General features: G+C 43.1%; 2 protein-coding genes across 4 annotated transcripts; both read left to right on the top strand.

Annotated features, from left to right (window-relative positions):
* Positions 1-138: 138 nt before the first annotated feature.
* On the top strand, positions 139-4,851 carry LOC120661977 (xylulose kinase 2-like). Its single transcript, XM_039941011.1, has 11 exons — positions 139-546; positions 1,473-2,124; positions 2,261-2,349; positions 2,900-2,964; positions 3,095-3,150; positions 3,238-3,358; positions 3,442-3,516; positions 3,739-3,792; positions 3,877-3,971; positions 4,053-4,227; positions 4,341-4,851. The coding sequence occupies exons 1-11, from the start codon at positions 485-487 to the stop codon at positions 4,583-4,585; spliced, it is 1,689 nt and encodes a 562-aa protein (XP_039796945.1). The 5' UTR covers positions 139-484; the 3' UTR covers positions 4,586-4,851.
* Positions 4,852-5,206: 355 nt separating this feature from the next.
* On the top strand, positions 5,207-7,578 carry LOC120661979 (zinc finger CCHC domain-containing protein 10-like). 3 transcript variants are annotated; one of them, XM_039941013.1, is made up of 3 exons: positions 5,207-5,382; positions 5,471-5,608; positions 6,427-7,578. In XM_039941013.1, the coding sequence occupies exon 3, from the start codon at positions 6,471-6,473 to the stop codon at positions 7,272-7,274; it is 804 nt and encodes a 267-aa protein (XP_039796947.1). In that variant the 5' UTR covers positions 5,207-5,382; positions 5,471-5,608; positions 6,427-6,470; the 3' UTR covers positions 7,275-7,578. The 3 variants fall into 3 exon arrangements, with proteins under 3 accessions (XP_039796947.1, XP_039796946.1, XP_039796948.1); XM_039941012.1 differs by having other exon boundaries at positions 5,223-5,382; positions 5,453-5,608; XM_039941014.1 differs by lacking the exon at positions 5,207-5,382 and having other exon boundaries at positions 5,397-5,608.
* Positions 7,579-18,027: the final 10,449 nt, after the last annotated feature.

Raw genomic sequence — 18,027 nt, 5'->3', positions numbered from 1 at the left:
CGAGTGAATACCTAAATCCTCTTCTAACCCATGAATTTTACGCAGTTCAATGCTGCGTGGGGAGGTCCTATTCTACACTTTTATACAGTGCTGTATTTTGTAGATAAAAAGAAAAGGGCCCACGCGTCAGAGAGCAACCTGATCTGCAACGACCATACTTCCATCTTCCAACAGCTACCACAAATGATACTAGGAGTAGACTATAGTGGAGTACGATAGAACCGAACCAGCAGCAGCGGAACCCAGCCGATTCGTCCATCCTCTACCCTCTCTGCTAATGATGAATTGATCATCCTATTGTCTATCCAGGATAACGAAAACATCCTTATCCGAAGGAAGCCAACGAATATGACGGTCGCCAGTCTACTCCTCGTCCGCTAGATCGCCGGTATATAATCCCTCTCCCGGCTTTTGATCCGCGGCGCAGTAGTTTGTCGTCTTCGCCTTCCGGATCGCTTTTGCCCGTAGTCTAGAGACGGCGGCCATGGCGGGCCGAGGCTCCCTCCCGGAGGGCTCTCTCTTCCTCGGATTCGACAGCTCCACTCAGTAAGTCTCGTCCCTTTCTCAGTGTCTCCCTCTCTTACAGTTCATTTGGGCGCTGGATCTTGTTTTTGCTGTGGTCCGGTGTAGCCTGTTCATCTTATGAAGTGCTCATTGTTCTAGTCGATGGATCGAGACGGGGAGGGAGTAATAAATATACGAACTTTGCCAGCCTGTAAAGGTTGATTGAAATTAAATGTGATTAAATTTTACGGCAGTACTGATTTCGGTTGAGTGAATAGAATTTTACTCTGCTACTCTGGTCGAATGTTTAAAAAGAAGGGGAATCAGAATTAATTAGTATAGAGTTGATGCCATGGTGCCATGGGATTTCTGTGCAAGGTCATGGTGGAGAGGTGGTGTTGCTACAATGTAGAGTTCGTAATAGGGTCATAGTGGTAGGGGCTTAAGAAACTGCGTATTTAGTATTGTGATCTGATTTCCATTGAGTGCTACCGTAGTTCGTAGCAGTATGATACAGATTCTGCAGACTTGGTATATATTTCTTTTGAACTATGACTTAGTATGTGCGAATTTCCTTGTGCAGCGCTATGGACATAGTTAATTGCCCATGCTACTTTGCTGTTTACTCTTTTTAGATGATGGTCAAGAATTAAGCAACACTTCGAGTCGGATGTGATGTGGCAATTTCATTTAATGTCGGCAGCTCTGACTGCAAAATCAAGTTCTTAGCTAAATACAAAAATACACCTATGCGTGATTCTTCTTGAGATCGATCCTTTTCAAGGGTTTGACCCAGCTTAAATGTGGTTTCTTTGTTTTGTATTCTTCATACTGATAAGTCAGCAACCATGACTGTACCACCATTTGCTTCATATATTCCTTTGTGGGTTTTATTTTTCCTTTTATTTTCGTCCTAAATTGTGAAGTCACCATCAGACTTGGATCCAAAACTGTCATTCATTTTACAGGTCACTGAAAGCTACTGCGCTCAACAATGAGTTAATGATAGTAGCTTCTGAAATTGTTAATTTTGACTCTGAATTGCCGCACTACAAAACTGAAGGTGGGGTATACAGAGATTCCACTGATGATGGCCACATATTTTCACCAACCATTATGTGGGTGGAAGCTTTGGAGCTGCTGCTTGAGAAGTTAAAACCCAAGATAAGCTTCAGTAAGGTTGTGGCTGTCTCAGGGAGTGGGCAGCAACATGGCAGTGTTTACTGGAAGAAGGGCAGCAAGACAGTTCTTTCCTCCCTAGATTCCAGTAAGAGTTTGTTATTGCAGCTCAAGGATGCCTTTTCTACAATGAACTCACCAATATGGATGGACAGTAGCACAACTAAGCAATGCAGAGAAATAGAGAATGCAGTCGGAGGTGCGTTGGAGTTAGCAAAACTGACAGGATCTCGTGCCTATGAGAGATTCACTGGTCCCCAGATACGAAAGATCTATCAAACAGAGCCCAATGTTTATGAAGATACCGAGAGAATATCTTTGGTGAGCTCATTCATGGCATCAATCTTTGTTGGAAGCTATGCAAGTATTGACGAAACTGATGGTGCTGGGATGAACTTGATGGATATAAACCAGAGAACCTGGTCAAAGACTGTTTTAGAGGTTTGTAACTTGCTAGCTCATTTGTTAATACATTTAATATTTGTTGAATGACTAAAGTATAAAACATCAAACTGTGGGCTTTTGTTTAAGATATCTCATGGACTAAATTATCAAAGTTGCACCCTTTCTGCTCTAGGCAACTGCTCCTGATCTTGAAGCAAAGCTTGGAAATCTAGCACCAGCATATTCAGCTGCTGGCCAGATTGCTCCTTATTTTGTTGAAAGGTAAGTTTTGTTTACATTAAGCCTGTGCTAAATGAACACTGTCAAGCTGACCTGTAGTGTACTTCGTTTGCAACCATAGATTCATAATCACCTTTGCCATGTACTTATCTTCCGATGCCATACCTTTTATCTTGCAAGTAGAAATTACCGTTTCCATGTTTGCTGAGGTGTTATAGGCAACCAAGCGCAATATAAGCTTCAGGGTGGTCTTTATTTCTGTTAATACACGCTCAGATTGTAAATCTGTTGTTGCAGAATTTTCCTGCTCACAACTTTTCACTATATTAGATCCAGATGAACTCTGAAATCTGAACACTTCAAAATTTATGTTCACCACTTTTAGTGTAATTTTTTTTATGTATATCAGTATATGAATATCTGAAGTTAAACACTACTTTTATTATGATCACTTGATTTAAATTAAGCTCTTCAACATGATGGACAAGTTAATATGAGTGGGCATGCTAGCTGAATAAGAAAAATAAACCCTAATGACCAATGCCATATTTACATTACCATTTTATAGTTACCTAAATGGATGCTTTTTCAGGTTTCAGTTTGATAAGAACTGTTTGGTCATTCAGTGGTCTGGTGACAATCCTAATAGCCTTGCAGGTGTGTTTGACTAGTGTTTCTTACTGAGCAGCTGACATTTGTTATCATCTATTTAGCTGTGTAAAATGGGCATGAAATTGGTTTCTTGATTTCTTATATTAGCATTATGGGACCCTTGCATCTATTGTAGGTTTAACTCTGAATACTCCTGGTGATCTTGCCATTAGCCTTGGTACTAGCGATACAGTAAGTTGGGAAGATGTGCTCAAATTCGTGTTGGTTACCTGGCATGTTTACCTGACTCTTGTACATAATTCATTTCCTATCTTGTAGGTATTTGGGATAACAGCAGAAGCTAAACCAAGTCTTGAAGGGCATGTTTTCCCCAACCCTGTTGAGCCTGATGGTTACATGGTGATGCTATGCTATAAAAATGGCTCCTTGACCAGAGAACGTATGCACGATTCCTTTCTATTGTCTACCACGTATCATGTCTTTAGGTCACATTGCTGACGATACTTCTCATTGTGGTTTCAGATGTGCGAAATGAGTGTGCAGAGAAATCATGGGATGTTTTCAACAGCTATCTAGAGAAAACGCCCCCTCTAAACGGTTAGAATTTATCTCGGTCATTTGCTCAACAACCTTTTTCTGCCCAGTTTATTTTAGAATCCTCAAGGAAATTAACATTTTTTATGAGAATAAATTAGCAATTTGAAATTTGAATGTCTTGCTACATATTTCATTTTATAGCTTTCAAATATGGATTGGCATTAGCATATCAATTCAGTTGTGGCCCTGGAATCATGACATACTTTTTTATCTTGTATGTAGGTGGAAAGTTAGGATTCTACTACAAAGACCATGAAATCCTGCCACCACTTCCAGGTAATGTTGTATTCGTATTTGTAACATTTGCGCCCCTTCTACTATAAGAATCAAAACCTGAAGCAAATAGGTTTGTTGATGTAGTGGGTTTCCATCGGTACATTGTTGAGAACCTTGATGATGCCTCATCTGACAATCTGATAGAGCGTGAAGTGGCAGAATTCAATCCACCGTCTGAGGTCTGCAAATAGAAATATTCTTTGATATATCAGATATTTTGGCAAGCAAATGGCCATGAGTTCGTCACGCCTTGCCTGTAGGTCCGTGCCATCATTGAAGGTCAAATGCTGTCGATGCGAGGCCATGCTGAGAGATTCGGCATGCCGAACCCTCCCAAGCGGATCATTGCAACTGGTGGGGCATCCTCCAACGAGAGCATCCTCAAGTCCATTGCACAAATCTTTGGCTGTCCTGTCTTCACAGTTCAGAGACCTGGTAACTGCTCAAATCTCCTCCTCCCTGACTTTGGTTTTCTAGTGATCCCTGTCACTAATGACAAACTGATATATCCATCTATGGCCGCAAAACTGACGCCATCTCTGTTCCAGATTCAGCCTCGCTGGGTGCAGCGCTGAGAGCCGCCCACGGGTGGCTGTGCAACGCCGAAGGAAGCTTCGTCCCCATCTCGTGCTTGTACGAGGGCAACCTGGAGAAGACCTCCCTTGGTTCGAAGCTTGCAGTCCCAGCCGGAGAGGAGGAGGAAGATAGGGAGCTTCTGAAGAAGTACACCCTACTGATGAGTAAGAGGATGGAGATCGAGAGACGTCTGGTGGAGAAGATTGGGCGGGCATAGGAAAGTTGTGATTTGTGAAGCATTGCTGCACCTGTCGGGGCCCGAAGAATTGTGAATAATCGTGACTATCATTTCTTATGCCAACTCTCCAGTAGAAGTGTTAAGAGTTGTTGGTTCTAAGCACTCTACAAACCTGGTTCGGCAAAGCAAATTTGCCAAGATTCGAACCAGTGCATTTTTGGCATCAACTTTAAAAGAAAAACTTTCCATTCCTTGCGTAACAGAGCCTATGATCAATTACATCCGATTAAGGATCTGTTTGCAAATTGTGTGTTATATCTTATATTTTGTTACTGCAGTAAAATCTGAAATATGGAAGTTATATAATTTTGCATATTAATTTCAATACCTATATATTGTTAGATTTTTGTGTTTGGTGGCCAATGTGTGAGAACCAAAATATGAATCTCTCTCTTTCTATTACTAGAGCAAGCAAGTTGGAGTTCTAATCGGAATCCGGGTGATTGCATTTTGAGTTAAGGGTCCGAAACTATTTAGAATTAGCGTTTTGTATATAATATATGTTGATCATATATTTATATGATTTGCATCGTACGGGTATACATTCGATACGATATACTACCAAATAAATCTGTCAAGTTTGTGCCCACGGACCACCCTGAAATCTCAGCCCAAGGCCCAATATCTTAGGGCCGGCGTTGTGCTCTAACCAAATCCTCTGTCCCCTAGGCCCTGGCGCTGCGCGAGCGCGAGGTTCGAGCCATAGACGGCGGCGGCGGCGGTCGGGCGGCCGGGCGGGCGGGCAGCCGGTAGCGAGCAGCAGCCAACACCAGCAGGTAACCTCGCCCCTGTCTCTTTGTCTCCCCCTCCCTCTTTCGCGTTGCCCCCCACTCTCTCTTCACTAAGCCCTAGGCGGTGGCGCAGCGCCACAGAGGGAAGCCGGGTGAGGCCGTGAGCAGATTGGCGACCGGAGAAAGGGGGATCGGGCATCGGCAAATCGGATACTCGTTTGTACGATTATCCCCTCGCGTCGACCATTGAAACAGGATTGCCCAAGCCAAGGTATGAATATGAAGAATTGATTTAGGTACTATTTCAGTTCAGTTTTAGGATTTCAATGTGGCATTGGAATCGTAAATTGAAACATTGCGTAATTCTCTTGTAGATTTGTTGAAACATAAAGAGTTGTATCTCTTCCAGAAATATGCATATTTCAGTCTTGTTTATTTTAAGATATTCTTCACCTTTTTTATTTGATCGTATTGTGTTTAGACATTCGGTAAATCCTATACTTGTGTGTTGGCATATTACGTTTATAGTGGTATTAAAAATTGGGCCACCCTAACGTGAAACCCTAGCTACACCAAGTGCTTGGATAGCACTGTCTTCTATGTTATTGCTACTTTGTTTATAATGTACTCGGTAGTTAGCTGATTGATCTATTTTTTAAAGTTTTTTCAGCTAATGATAATTGAATTTGATATGATATGATTGATAGGTTAAATTGATGGTAGAACTTTGTGTAGTTACATGCTGCCACCCTACATTAAAAACTGAATTGTGGAGAATATATAAGTTTTGCATATGAGTATCAATATCTTTATTTTTTATTTGTTGGCCAAGGTGTGAGAACCAAAATATATAACAAACAAAAAAACCCTAAACAATTGAATGCCCTGTGAGTCTGTGACCATGTGTGCCACTCCAACCAAGAGTGTGTCCTGTATTTTCCTTTATAGTAGAAGGGATGAAAAACTGGGTCTGAATGTGTGCATGTCTGCATTTCAGCTGGATCGAGGATGATCCTATTTAACATTTTACTGAATATATGAAATTGCCTCATGAGTTCACTGCTGAACAGTACAGTTTATTCCTTGCAGGATAGTGGGGTTGCTTATTTGGGATAGTTTCTGGGTGAATCAAGATGTCTGGAAATGATGATAAGTCCCAGGCTGCGGCGGACAAAATAAAGGCAGCCGCATTATCAGCTGCTAAAGGATTGAGCCGGGCTCAAGCTGAGCGTGCTGCGGCTGCGGCTGCCCGCAATGTCAATGCCTATGGGCAGAAGGAAGAGGGGCCAAGCCGCTGGCAGGAGAGGAAGGAAGCTAAGAGACAGATGTATCTGATGAGTACAGAGAAGGCTGCGATACTGGGTACTGTGAAGCCAAAAGCTCCAGAAGCTTCTTCTGGTGGGGCATATACCCAATGTCAGAAATGTTTCCAGCATGGTCACTGGACCTACGAGTGCAAAAACGAGCGGGTGTACATGTCACGTCCCTCCAGAACGCAGCAGCTTAAGAATCCCAGGTTGAAGAAAAGTGTACCAGTTTCTTATCAGTTCGAGAATCCTGATCTTATAAAGGAGAGGGAAGCGGAGAAGAAGTTGATGAGAGAAAAGAGGAAGAAAGAAAAATCTGAAAGAAGAAAGGGAAAGAGTAAGAGGAAGCATCGTTCACCAAGTGATTCTGATAGCAATAGCAGTGATGCTTCAGTGTTTGACTCCGACTCCGAATCATCGGTGACTGGCTCTGAATATTCTTCCGGAAGCAGTTCAAGTTACAGCTCCTCCGACTCAGAGGACAAGAAGCGGCAACACAGGAGGAAGCAAAAGAAGCGAAGGCACCAGAGGGACAGCACGTCATCAGCTTCATCTGAATCTGCATCTGAGAGCGATTCTGATGACAGCAGAAGCAGGAGGAAGAGTAAAAGGAGGAGCGGTAGGCGCTGAGTTTGAAGAATGGAGAAGGCAATGTGGATGTTGAATATCATGATATACTTTTGTTCAATTCACGACTATCTCTTCTTCATCATCACCATCAGACCTGCATGTGCCGAGCATTCTCCAAGAAACAAATGTTGCATTTGCTTTCCTGAATGCTAGAACTGATATTTTTTCCTGTACTCTGAAAGTGCCTAAAGCTCTGGGTGTTCCTATTTTATGGTATTTGTGAGAACCATTGAATCCTGTAACAATATTCTCCTATGAATTTCAAAGATTGGCGAGCTTATCATCCTGATAGTTATTTTTGTTATATCATTATTAAAACCTTGGGCTCACCGCTATGCTTCATTTTTTTGTAACCTGTAGGCCCTGATGTGGTGGTGTGCTCTTATATTCCAGAGTGTTAACCCTCCTGTGTCATCATCCTGTTTGGCTCATTCTTTCGGATCCGCAGTCCTTGCTGTTTACCGCTTGTTCAGAGAAATCACATCACTGACCGGTTATTCTCGCATTCCTAGGTTGACAGACGATCAGTGTGACAGTCCAGTCATTTCCTCTGACAACCGTGCAGTTAGCCCAAGGCTGTACTCGTATGACTAGCAATGATATTGCCTTCGGAGTGGAGCAAATGATGTCTCTACCAGCTGAATCAACAGTCGCCACTAGTCGATCAGAAACTTCAGATGAACAGTTTAACTATTTGGGATTGTATCTGCATTAGTCTGCACTGTTTCTTCAAGACTGCAAAAAAAAGATAGTATCCCTTATATCTGACCGTGTTTTGCTCATCTTCCCTAGCAGATTTGAGACTCTGGATCGGTTTCAAGGCGACTGCTGACAGGGAGCTTGCGTTGGTTGGATCGGAGGAGAGGACATGGTTGAGCATCCAAGAACCAAAAGGTAACCACACTTGGAACTGCCTGGCAACGCGAGCATGACTTTGAGCTCATCTGATCCTGCATTGCCATCAGACCCTAGAGCTGCTCCGGCGAAGGAAACAGGGTAGCAACGCGAGCCAGCTGCAGGGTTCACAAAACCGTTGGGAACCGGTCCGGTTTGACCGGTTATCGGTCAAATCGGTCCGGGCCGGTTCTGGTTTGGGCCAGTATCAAACCGGCCTAAATTCAAAATTCAAATTTGAATTCAAAAAATGAAAAATTCCCAAAAAAATTCCTAAAAATACTTCAAGGTGCGACGAATCTAATGATGTCAAATTTTATCAAAAATTCGTTTATTTAGTATAGTTTGCGGGGATTTGAAGTTAAACAAAAAAAACGTGCATACAAAAGTATACAAATACAATGTAAAAATAATACAAAAGAGAATTAGAGGGTTCATTTAGGCTAAAATATGTTATACAAACATTCGTTTAGTATACTTTGCGGGCATTTGAATTTAAATTAAAAAAGAAAAAATTTGAATTTGGCGGGTTACCAATCAAACCGACCGGTAAACTGGTCAAATCGGTCGGTAAACCTATCAAACCGACCGGTATACCGGTACGAACTGTTTGGACAAAGAATTTCAAATTCAAATTTGACTTCGACCGGTTTCCAGCCAAACCGGTTTGGTATACCGGTACCGAACCCCGCCGATTTGGCCGGACCGATCGGTAACCTAAACCCTGGCCAGCTGCTGCGTTGAAAACCTTTCGCTAAGCTTGGCCTGGGGACGCCCCTCCCTGGCGGCTTGCTGGCCGCGACCTCCTCGTCTTGTCGGCAGCGGCAGCGGCTGCGGCGCACATGATGGGTGGCAGGCGCCTGTCGGCGGATGGACGACGACGGGACGGCATGGTTCCGGCTGCCGGTCGCCTCCGCCAGCCGGGCTACCGGTGTAGTTTGCCTTGTTCGTTACCGCCTCCCCCTCACGTTCAGCGGCTCAGAGATCCTGATGGACGGCCGGCCGGAGGAATCTACCGGTTCTGTTGGTTTCATCCGCCTGCGGTGCACGCTATTCCATAGCTGCTGCTACTGCGTAGCAGGTACGTATGTGACTACGTGTACATCTCAGTCCCCTACAAATCTAAGTCATGCGTGTGGACTGTAGAGTACGACTGGTGGGACACACATGTCAGAGTTGCCTAGTAATCTCATCTGAGTCTTCTAGACGAGTAGCTATTGGAAATATATGACTATTGTAACTTTTCAAAGAGAAAATATGACTATATTGTGAAAATAAATCAAATGACTATAGTAACTTTTCCGAAAGAAAATATGACTATAGTGTGAAAATAAATCAAATGTGGAACAGAGCAACACTTGCTTGTTGATGCAGTTTTTTCAGATTACGTTTCATCTCTGCTGCTGCACTTTTTATTTTTCACTGTAGCTGCCTGAAAGTAACTGTAAACTGGATAGATCCTTCTACTTAGGATTCCTTCTGGTAACTACTAATTAAAGTGTGTAGCAAACTAGCAATACAGCTCATCCCTTTTCCCTAAAAAGACAGACTCCATCTTTCTCTACAATGCCTAGCTAGGACGACATTCTTTTGGTAGATAAGTTACAGCGCGGAGTTTTTACAGGCTTTTGGAAATCTCCTCATCTTTAGAGGGCTTTGGCATGCACTCCTTGATCCAAACGGGGCCCACGGGGGGCTCTGAAAGACGGCAACTCCTAATGATTCCTTCCCATTTAGCTTTTCCTCCTTTTTCCTACCATCGATCGATCTCTCTCGCTCCTGGCTCTGCTAGCTTTATCTGTGGAGATCTGAAATCTTTGCATCAGAATATGCTGAGACATATGCATCAAGGGAGCTTGCTGGGACAATCATTGCTTGCAACATTCCTCCGTCACTTGGTTAATTCCCTGCATCTGCATGCACTTCCTGGGCTCTTCTCTGCTGACTGTTGTGTTCCACAGAAGTATCCCATGTTTCTGTGTTGCACTTCTGCGTCCTGAAAATATGTTCACTTTGTGCTGATAAATCAGGGATTGTTTTCTACTTTTTATCCAGGAAATGGTGAGGCTTATTAGGATTACTCTCCAAGAGGACTTGTACAGTTTTTGAAGCAACAACTAATTAAGATAAAGCAACCGATCATATATTACTACCACATAGATTTATGTGGATATATAGATAATGTTGATGAAATGATGATCATATAAACAAGTGGTTGTATATGTTTATGTCCTTATTTTGTACCATATATATATATATACTTTGTTCGTTTATTCTTTTTCTCCTCACTCTGAGTATGATCTGATCAACATCCATATTTGGCTCTGTCCCTGCATATATGCATGCGTGCATTTGCATCCATGCTTCAAGGACTACACAGGCACATTGACATGGAGAACCATGCAACGAGCTGACGGTTGATCAAGCAGGTGTTCAGCTGGCAGTAATTTTTTGTGGCATAAAAGGGGACCAGCGGCGCAAGATGTGGCGGTGAATGTTGTGGTCTTCAATTTCCGTGGTACCACTTGCGTAAGCAGGAAAGCCTGAATCATCTCAGAGCAGCAGTTGAAGGCTCATTATGTGGTGGAACCACCTCCCTTGTACCCTGCCGATATCATACTCACTACTGACTGCAGCATCTTTACTTGCTTTCCATTTGTGCTACATAACACATGAACTCGTTCATAGAGAATAATGCCTTCAAAGTGCTTCTTCTCTCTAGCTACCTCAATAAATTCATGCACCATAGAACTTCAAATGCCATCAATTTTGCAGAAGCTGAAACATTCATGGGCATTTCTTTTTTTATTACTTTTTTGGATAACAATTTGCTGGAGCAGGGAGTTGAGTGACTCCATGTTTCTTTGACTGGTAGCCCGCCTGTAGGTGTCCTTAAAGCTGAGCTCGCGTAGGAGCTAGCTACCAGTTGTACTGCATGCTTTGATATATACCCATTGCAATATTTACAAATCGACAACACTATCCTATATAGTTTACTCTTGTGTCCAACTTTTTTGACCATCTAGCAGCACACTGTCATTCCTCTAGGGTAAAAGGAAGATGGGTAGCCAATGCCAAGCCACTATGATTAGATTCTGCAAGGAAAGGCAGGAAAGATCTATCTGTGCTATATGCATTGCTTGGCGATTATATAAACGAAAAGAAAAGGCTCATTTCTTTTGGAAAATGGATGCAGGTTCAGATCTGCCAAGCAGTCAATACGCACAAGCAAACAACAGGTGAAACTGTTGTCGTGTATGAGCAGAGGCGAGGTGAGAAGAGAGAAGGCCGGGGAGGCACTGGTGCATGTGACACCATGTGGAGCAACAGAGTTACTGAAGAGAGCACCAGACAGCCAAGGAAGAGAGCCCTTGGCCATGCTCATGCACTTGTGACTCTCTCTCTCTCTCTCTCTCTCTCTCTCTGGGAAGCACTGTTACTGTGCAGGAGAGAGGAAGAGAGAGAAAGAGAGGATGATGCATGCAGTACTACTGCACCCCACAGGCCATGCGATGCTGCAGATCGGTAGCTCGGTTCAACAAGCTCAAGTTTAAATGAGAGAGGGAGGGAGGGAGATCATGAGAGAGAGAGAGGAGAGAGATGGAGAGTTTGGAAGCTTCACGGATGCGAGCCCTGGCGTGCACTCACGTGTGGCAGTGCACGAGCTTGTTGGACGCATGTCCTGTTCCATACGCGCAGTTACAGAGGAGAGGACCCCTGTCGCATGCATGCACGGGGCAGATGGGCTGCTTGATTGTTCCAGCCGGCCGGCCAGCCACCTCTGCATGCAGCTGAGCTGAGGCCCTGTGAAATATAATGGTGTGGCCTGCTGGATGACAACAGCATGGCATCCATGGAGGAGAAATGATCTCATGCTACTTGGGTAAAGACCTATATATACGTACGTGCTGTATAGTTCATATATCAAAGTATATCTATTTGGTTTCCTTGATAGACATGCATAAAGTTATCTATACATATTTCATGCTAATTTTGACGATGTATATAGCCAATAAAATAATAGCATGATAAATTTATTATTTTTTTAAATAAAAGGAATTTATTATCGATGTGATGGGAAGTGTGATAGTAGCTAGTACTAGTATTCCTCTACACTTCAGGATGCATGCAAGATCTCATTATTAGCGATCAGGATGCATGGATGAAGATGTACACTGTTTGTTTGAGAATGAAGAGCGCTCTTTTCTACTGCAGGCATGCTCGATCATCTGGGGCTTATAAAAGCAACTCTGGTAGGGTTTCTAAATTTGGGTGAGCAAATGTCTATTTAGAAGCCCACTTTTAAATTTTACTCACCCAAATATGGGTCTCCATTCCAGCAGGCCGAGTAAATTGGGCTTCTATAGAGGGCCCATAGTTGGCGGCCCAAATAGAGGGCCACCAAATTGAGGGGGTGGGGGGAGAAATTTGGAAGGCCTACCAAAATGACAGCCCATTTGGAAGGTCTGCTGGAGATCAATTTTTTGCACCCACCGAGCAAATATGGAGATGGAAGCCCATTTAGTAGCCCTGCTGGAGTTGCTCTAAGGTACTTGATCCGCCGCCTCTCAATGTCTTTGGTTTGAATGAACTTTAATTTGCACACATTTTTGTCTAAGCTAGCAAGGGTAGCCTAAGGCAGATTGGTCGCCTAATTAACCTAGGCAAATACTTTGCGAAAAAGTTAGTGTCCGTGACAAATGCATGGGTTAATTATTAGGAGGCTAAGAACGAAGTTATGGACAAATTAATAAAGCTTTGGTTGCTAAACACTGAGTAACAAAACTGGCATGGTCGTCTAAAGCTGCTTGTGTATGACAACCTTATTAAATAGGTTGTAGTGTAAACAGGCATTGACGTGCAAAAACACCGCATATGCAATATATTTGGTCTTTCTAAAAAAACAAATAATGGAAGAATTGAATGAAGAAGAACATGAGAGACAGGGAGAGGAGCGAGAGAGATATGTGCGCATGTGTAAGCAAGTTTGGAAAAGGAGGACTTAGAGCAGTGGTGATTTCACATCTTTACAGCTCCTTTTATGCATGTGTGCAAGGACTTTAATCACTTTCCCCTAATGCTCTTGACTTCTGACCGCTCCCCCCTCTAGCCCTGCTTTTCCCTCTCTTTCTATGATAAAGAGAAGGAAATGTTCTCTGAAAAGCTTCCTTTGTCTGGCGAGCGACCTCCCCATCTTTGGAGTGTCTTTTTCGCCTTTTCCGTTTTCCTACACAAAAAAGCTCCCTTGCGCATAGAGATGGTGAAAGAAGAATCAACCTTTCACGCAATGCAGCCACAGCAAAAGATTTGCATTGGCCTTCCCATCCAATCCAACAAGCTCTACTTCTAGACCTCCAGTACTATACTCTAGGTACGTATACTATAGTGCTAGCACCAGTACATACAAGGGACAAACAGTAACATACACACATATGCATTGCCTTTGATGAAAAAATGTGTACTATCGCTGTGGACCTAGGTAGGCACTGTACGTATATGGCTGAGATGTACATCTCTCAGTACTGTGTGTGCACTGGACTAGCCTTCAAACTCCGATGCAAATCAAGGGGCTAGCTAGCTTTAGGAGTAGGAACAGCTAGAATAAACATCTACTAGATCTCTCTTTCTCTGTCTCTTTAATCAAGTACGCCTAATTGTCTAATCCTCCACATTGTATTGCAGGTATGCGAGTGGCAATCATCATGCTAAAGTCCAAGATTGCAGCTGTTCTCTATGCAGCCTAGGGAGCCGGGAGAAGCTTTCACATACACATTTTGGTCTCTCCTCTATCTTCACATGACCTCTATGCATGCATGTCTTGCCCTATATGCATGCCTGATCTACTCCTAGACAAACAGCTTCAACTTTTGCAAAGTGCGTGCTGCCATCTTCCAGCCGTGAGTACATTATATATTTCTATATATCTTTCTCTCTCTCTTGTTCTAATCACCTTAATTATGCCCCTAACTAGCCAGTGTCAGTTCAGTGCACGAATACACATATGTTCTTTAACATACAGACAACAGTATCACATCAAAACTGTTTGCGCACATACATATATACATGTATATAATAAGAGAGCTGCAGTATCGTCTTTCTCATGCATGCATGCATGCAATGATATGAAAAAGAATGGGTGATATTTCAGAGGAATCTCGAGATGAGAGAGACGACGTTGTGATTTGTGCGGCACGAATACATGTCTAGAAAACTGGTTTTTAACGGCATCTGGGCATGGCGTGTCATCAGATAATGTGGCCCGCCTGATCTAGCTAGAGAAGAAGATGACAACATTCTTTGCACGACATGATCTCTCTCTCTCTCTCTCTCTCTCTCTCTCTCTCTCTCTCACTTGCTAGCCGCCAGTTGCTTAGCCAAATTTTAATATAAAGCATATGGAATACTAGAATAATATGTGAGACTCTCTCTCTCTCTCTCTGTGTCTCTCTCTCCAGTCATCAGCATCTAGCAGGCAGAGGCAGCAGTGTTCTTTTGTGGGCTTATTATTTTATGCATATTTCTCCAGTCAAAGATAGATCTAGACCTGGCAAGGCAGAGGCAGTACTGGGCCACATGTGGTCATGGGGATAGGTCATGTGATGTACTCACAATATGTCTACCACACAAACATATGATTAAAGCAACCTTGTCATATGTGGAACAGAATCTTCCATAATATTCAAACTCCGCAGCCAATCCACACTGCGCACTACTGCAAACTGTGGCACGCTAGTTGTGTGCCACACATGCGTTGCCTCTCCTCAATTTGCGCCCTCGCTAGCTCCTCTAGTATCTGCAGCTATAGGCCACATCATCTAATCTACTAGTATCTGTCTCTGCACCCTCCACTCCTTGGCATTGCACTTGATTGTTTATTTCTAATCAATGAAATCTTTTATTTATTATCTGTTTTCTTTACTTCTTCTGTAATCTTTGAGAGGACTACATGAATTGCATTATAGTTTTGTCTATACAAGCCAGTTCGGTACAAGATCTCAAATGACCATGACAATGTTGTCGTCTTGTCAAGGTTACTAGAGAGCAAAATAGAGTAACACATGAATGGCGCAACATGCTAGCTAGAAGTGTTTGCAGCTCAGTTGTTTGGTTATTTGGAAGTCTTCCAAGTTGTACTGAACATGTTGTGCTTCTAGATTGTAATGTCACCTAATCAACCTTAATGAAAAAAATCTTTTTCCTCGTAGAAAAAGCAAGAAGCAGGTGCGTACGGTAGCAAGGGGCAGTGTACAAAATGTACTGTATGTTTTAGGCCACGTAGTACATAGAGTATGTAGTAGCTGGCCAGCTGCCTCCAGCATTGTATTGATGCACCACGGATGCACATGTTGCTTGCAGCCTGTGTCATGCAACTGATAGGGGTGTACGTACTTCTTGCATGCCAAAACCTCGCTAGCTGCATATATTATAATTAGTCCTGTGACTGCTCGATTTATATGCTAGATAGAGGTGTGATCTCGCAAGCTAAGGTTCATCATCTAATAAGAATTTTATTTGAAGTTTGAAGTATATACTCACTCGATCACTCTCGATCACAAGCTAGGCAGCTAGCTGGCTGGGTAGCAGTGACTGTCCTGTGCAACTATTCAGCTCATGATGCTTTGTGTGTTATATTGTGATACAAATTCTGATGGGAGAGTGTTGGAATTTGGGCTTGGCCCATTAAGGCCCATGTGGTGCAAACTTTTAATCCCACATTGCTAGTAGAAGTTGAGGAGACCATGTGACTCTCCTATATATCTAACCCATAGGCTTCACCGGAGAATATCAATCCTATTATTCCTCTTGTAAGCCGCCGCTAGGCGTTGTACACAAACACCCGATATAGTGAAGTTCTTGCTGGCTGGCGCCCGTGGTTTTTACCCTTCGCATTGGAGGGGTTTTCCACGTTAAATCTTCGTGTCTTTCTGCGGTTTGATCTTTCTATTTTTCATCGTTTTGTTCGCCGTCGCTTCTAACAAGTGGTATCAAAGCCGTGGTTTCAAGTTTGGGTTTCGTGATGGCATCGATGAAGTATGATCTACCGATGTTGGACTACAAGACAAGGTTCTCGCTGTGGCAAGTCAAGATGAGAGCTATTCTGGCGCAAACCAATGATCTTGATGAGGCGCTGGAAAAATTCGGGAAGAAAAAGAAGGATGAGTGGACCGATGAGGAGAAGCGCAAGGACCGTAAGGCTCTTTCTCTTATTCAGTTTAATCTATCTAATGATATTCTACAAGAAGTGCTGCAGGAAAAGACTGCTGCAGAATTGTGGCTAAAACTGGAATCGATCTGCATGTCGAAGGATCTTACCAGTAAATTGCATATGAAGTTGAAGCTGTACACGCTTAAGATGCAGGAGGGTGATTCGGTGATGGGTCACCTATCTGTCTTCAAGGAGATCGTTGCTGACCTAGGGTCGATGGAGGTTAAGTATGAAGATGAGGACTTAGGTCTTCTTTTATTATGCTCTTTGCCAAGTTCTTATGCAAGTTTCCGTGACACCATACTATTAAGCCGTGATGAACTAACCCTTGCGGAAGTTTGTGAGGCACTCCAGTCTAAGGAGAAGATGAAAGGCATGGTGCAGACAGATGGCTCGTCCTCTAGGGGCGACGCTTTGCATGTCAGAGGCAGATCAGAGCAAAGATCCTCAAGTGATAACAACGATCGTGGCAAGAGCAATGACGGTAGAGGCCGATCCCAGTCCAAAGGTCCCAAGAAGAAATTCTGTAAGTATTGCAAGAAGAAATCTCATATGATTGAGGATTGCTGGAAATTGCAGAATAAGGAGAAGAAGAAAAATAAATCTGATGGTAAGGCTAGTGTTGCTTCTGCTGGTGAAAACTCTGAGTCAGATTGTTTGGTTGTCTTTGCTGGTTGTGTTGCTGGTCATGATGAGTGGATTCTTGATTCTGCATGTTCTTTTCATATCTGCACTAATAGAGATTGGTTCAGTTCCTATGAGTCTTTGCAGAACGGTGATTTTGTGCGCATGGGAGATGATAACCCGTGTGAGATTATTGGCATTGGCTCTGTTCAGATCAAGACCCATGATGGCATGATTCGCATACTGAAGAATGTAAGGCACATACCAGGGATGAAAAGAAATCTGATCTCGTTGAGCACACTTGATAAAGAAGGACTCAAATACACCGGTTCAGGTGGAGTTGTGAAGGTATCTAAAGGTTCTCTTGTATGTTTGCTGGGTGATCTCAATCCTTCAAATTTATATGTTCTCAGAGGTTGTACTTTGCATGGTTCTGTTTCTGCTGCTAATGTTGCTAATGCTGAACCTAGTAAGACTGACCTTTGGCATATGCGTCTTGGACACATGAGTGAACTCGGTATGGCAGAATTGATGAAGAGAAACCTGCTGGATGGCTGCATTCTGAGTGGCAAGAAGTTCTGTGAGCATTGTGTATTTGGTAAGCATAAGAGGGTCAAATTCAATACCTCTGTTCATACCACAAAAGGTACACTTGATTATGTTCATGCTGATTTGTGGGGTCCTTCACGTAAGCCTTCATATGGTGGTGCTCGTTATATGCTTACCATTATTGATGATTACTCTAGAAGAGTCTGGCCTTATTTTCTGAAAAGCAAAGATGATACTTTTGCTGCTTTTATAGAATGGAAAGTTATGATAGAAAGGCAAACTGAGAAGAAGGTCAAGGTGCTTCGAACTGATAATGGTGGAGAGTTCTGTTCGGATGCTTTTGATGATTATTGCAGAAAAGAAGGCATTGTTAGGCATCACACCATACCATACACTCCTCAGCAGAATGGTGTGGCCGAGCGTATGAACAGGACTATCATCTCGAAGGCTCGTTGCATGCTGTCCAATGCCCATATGAAC

Source organism: Panicum virgatum, chromosome 2N (assembly GCF_016808335.1).
Source record: "Panicum virgatum strain AP13 chromosome 2N, P.virgatum_v5, whole genome shotgun sequence".
NCBI classification, from domain to species: Eukaryota; Viridiplantae; Streptophyta; class Magnoliopsida; order Poales; family Poaceae; genus Panicum; species Panicum virgatum.
This window is presented reverse-complemented; position numbering and strand designations above follow the sequence as displayed.

Bases quoted from the DNA above. Each gene is read 5' to 3' on its own strand.
- LOC120661977 (XM_039941011.1), top strand. From the start codon at position 485: ATGGCGGGCCGAGGCTCCCTCCCGGAGGGCTCTCTCTTCCTCGGATTC. The intron at 2,125-2,260 runs GTTTGTAACTTG...TTTCTGCTCTAG, and splicing joins GGTCAAAGACTGTTTTAGAG to GCAACTGCTCCTGATCTTGA. The intron at 3,151-3,237 runs GTAAGTTGGGAA...CCTATCTTGTAG, and splicing joins GCCTTGGTACTAGCGATACA to GTATTTGGGATAACAGCAGA.
- LOC120661979 (XM_039941013.1), top strand. From the start codon at position 6,471: ATGTCTGGAAATGATGATAAGTCCCAGGCTGCGGCGGACAAAATAAAG.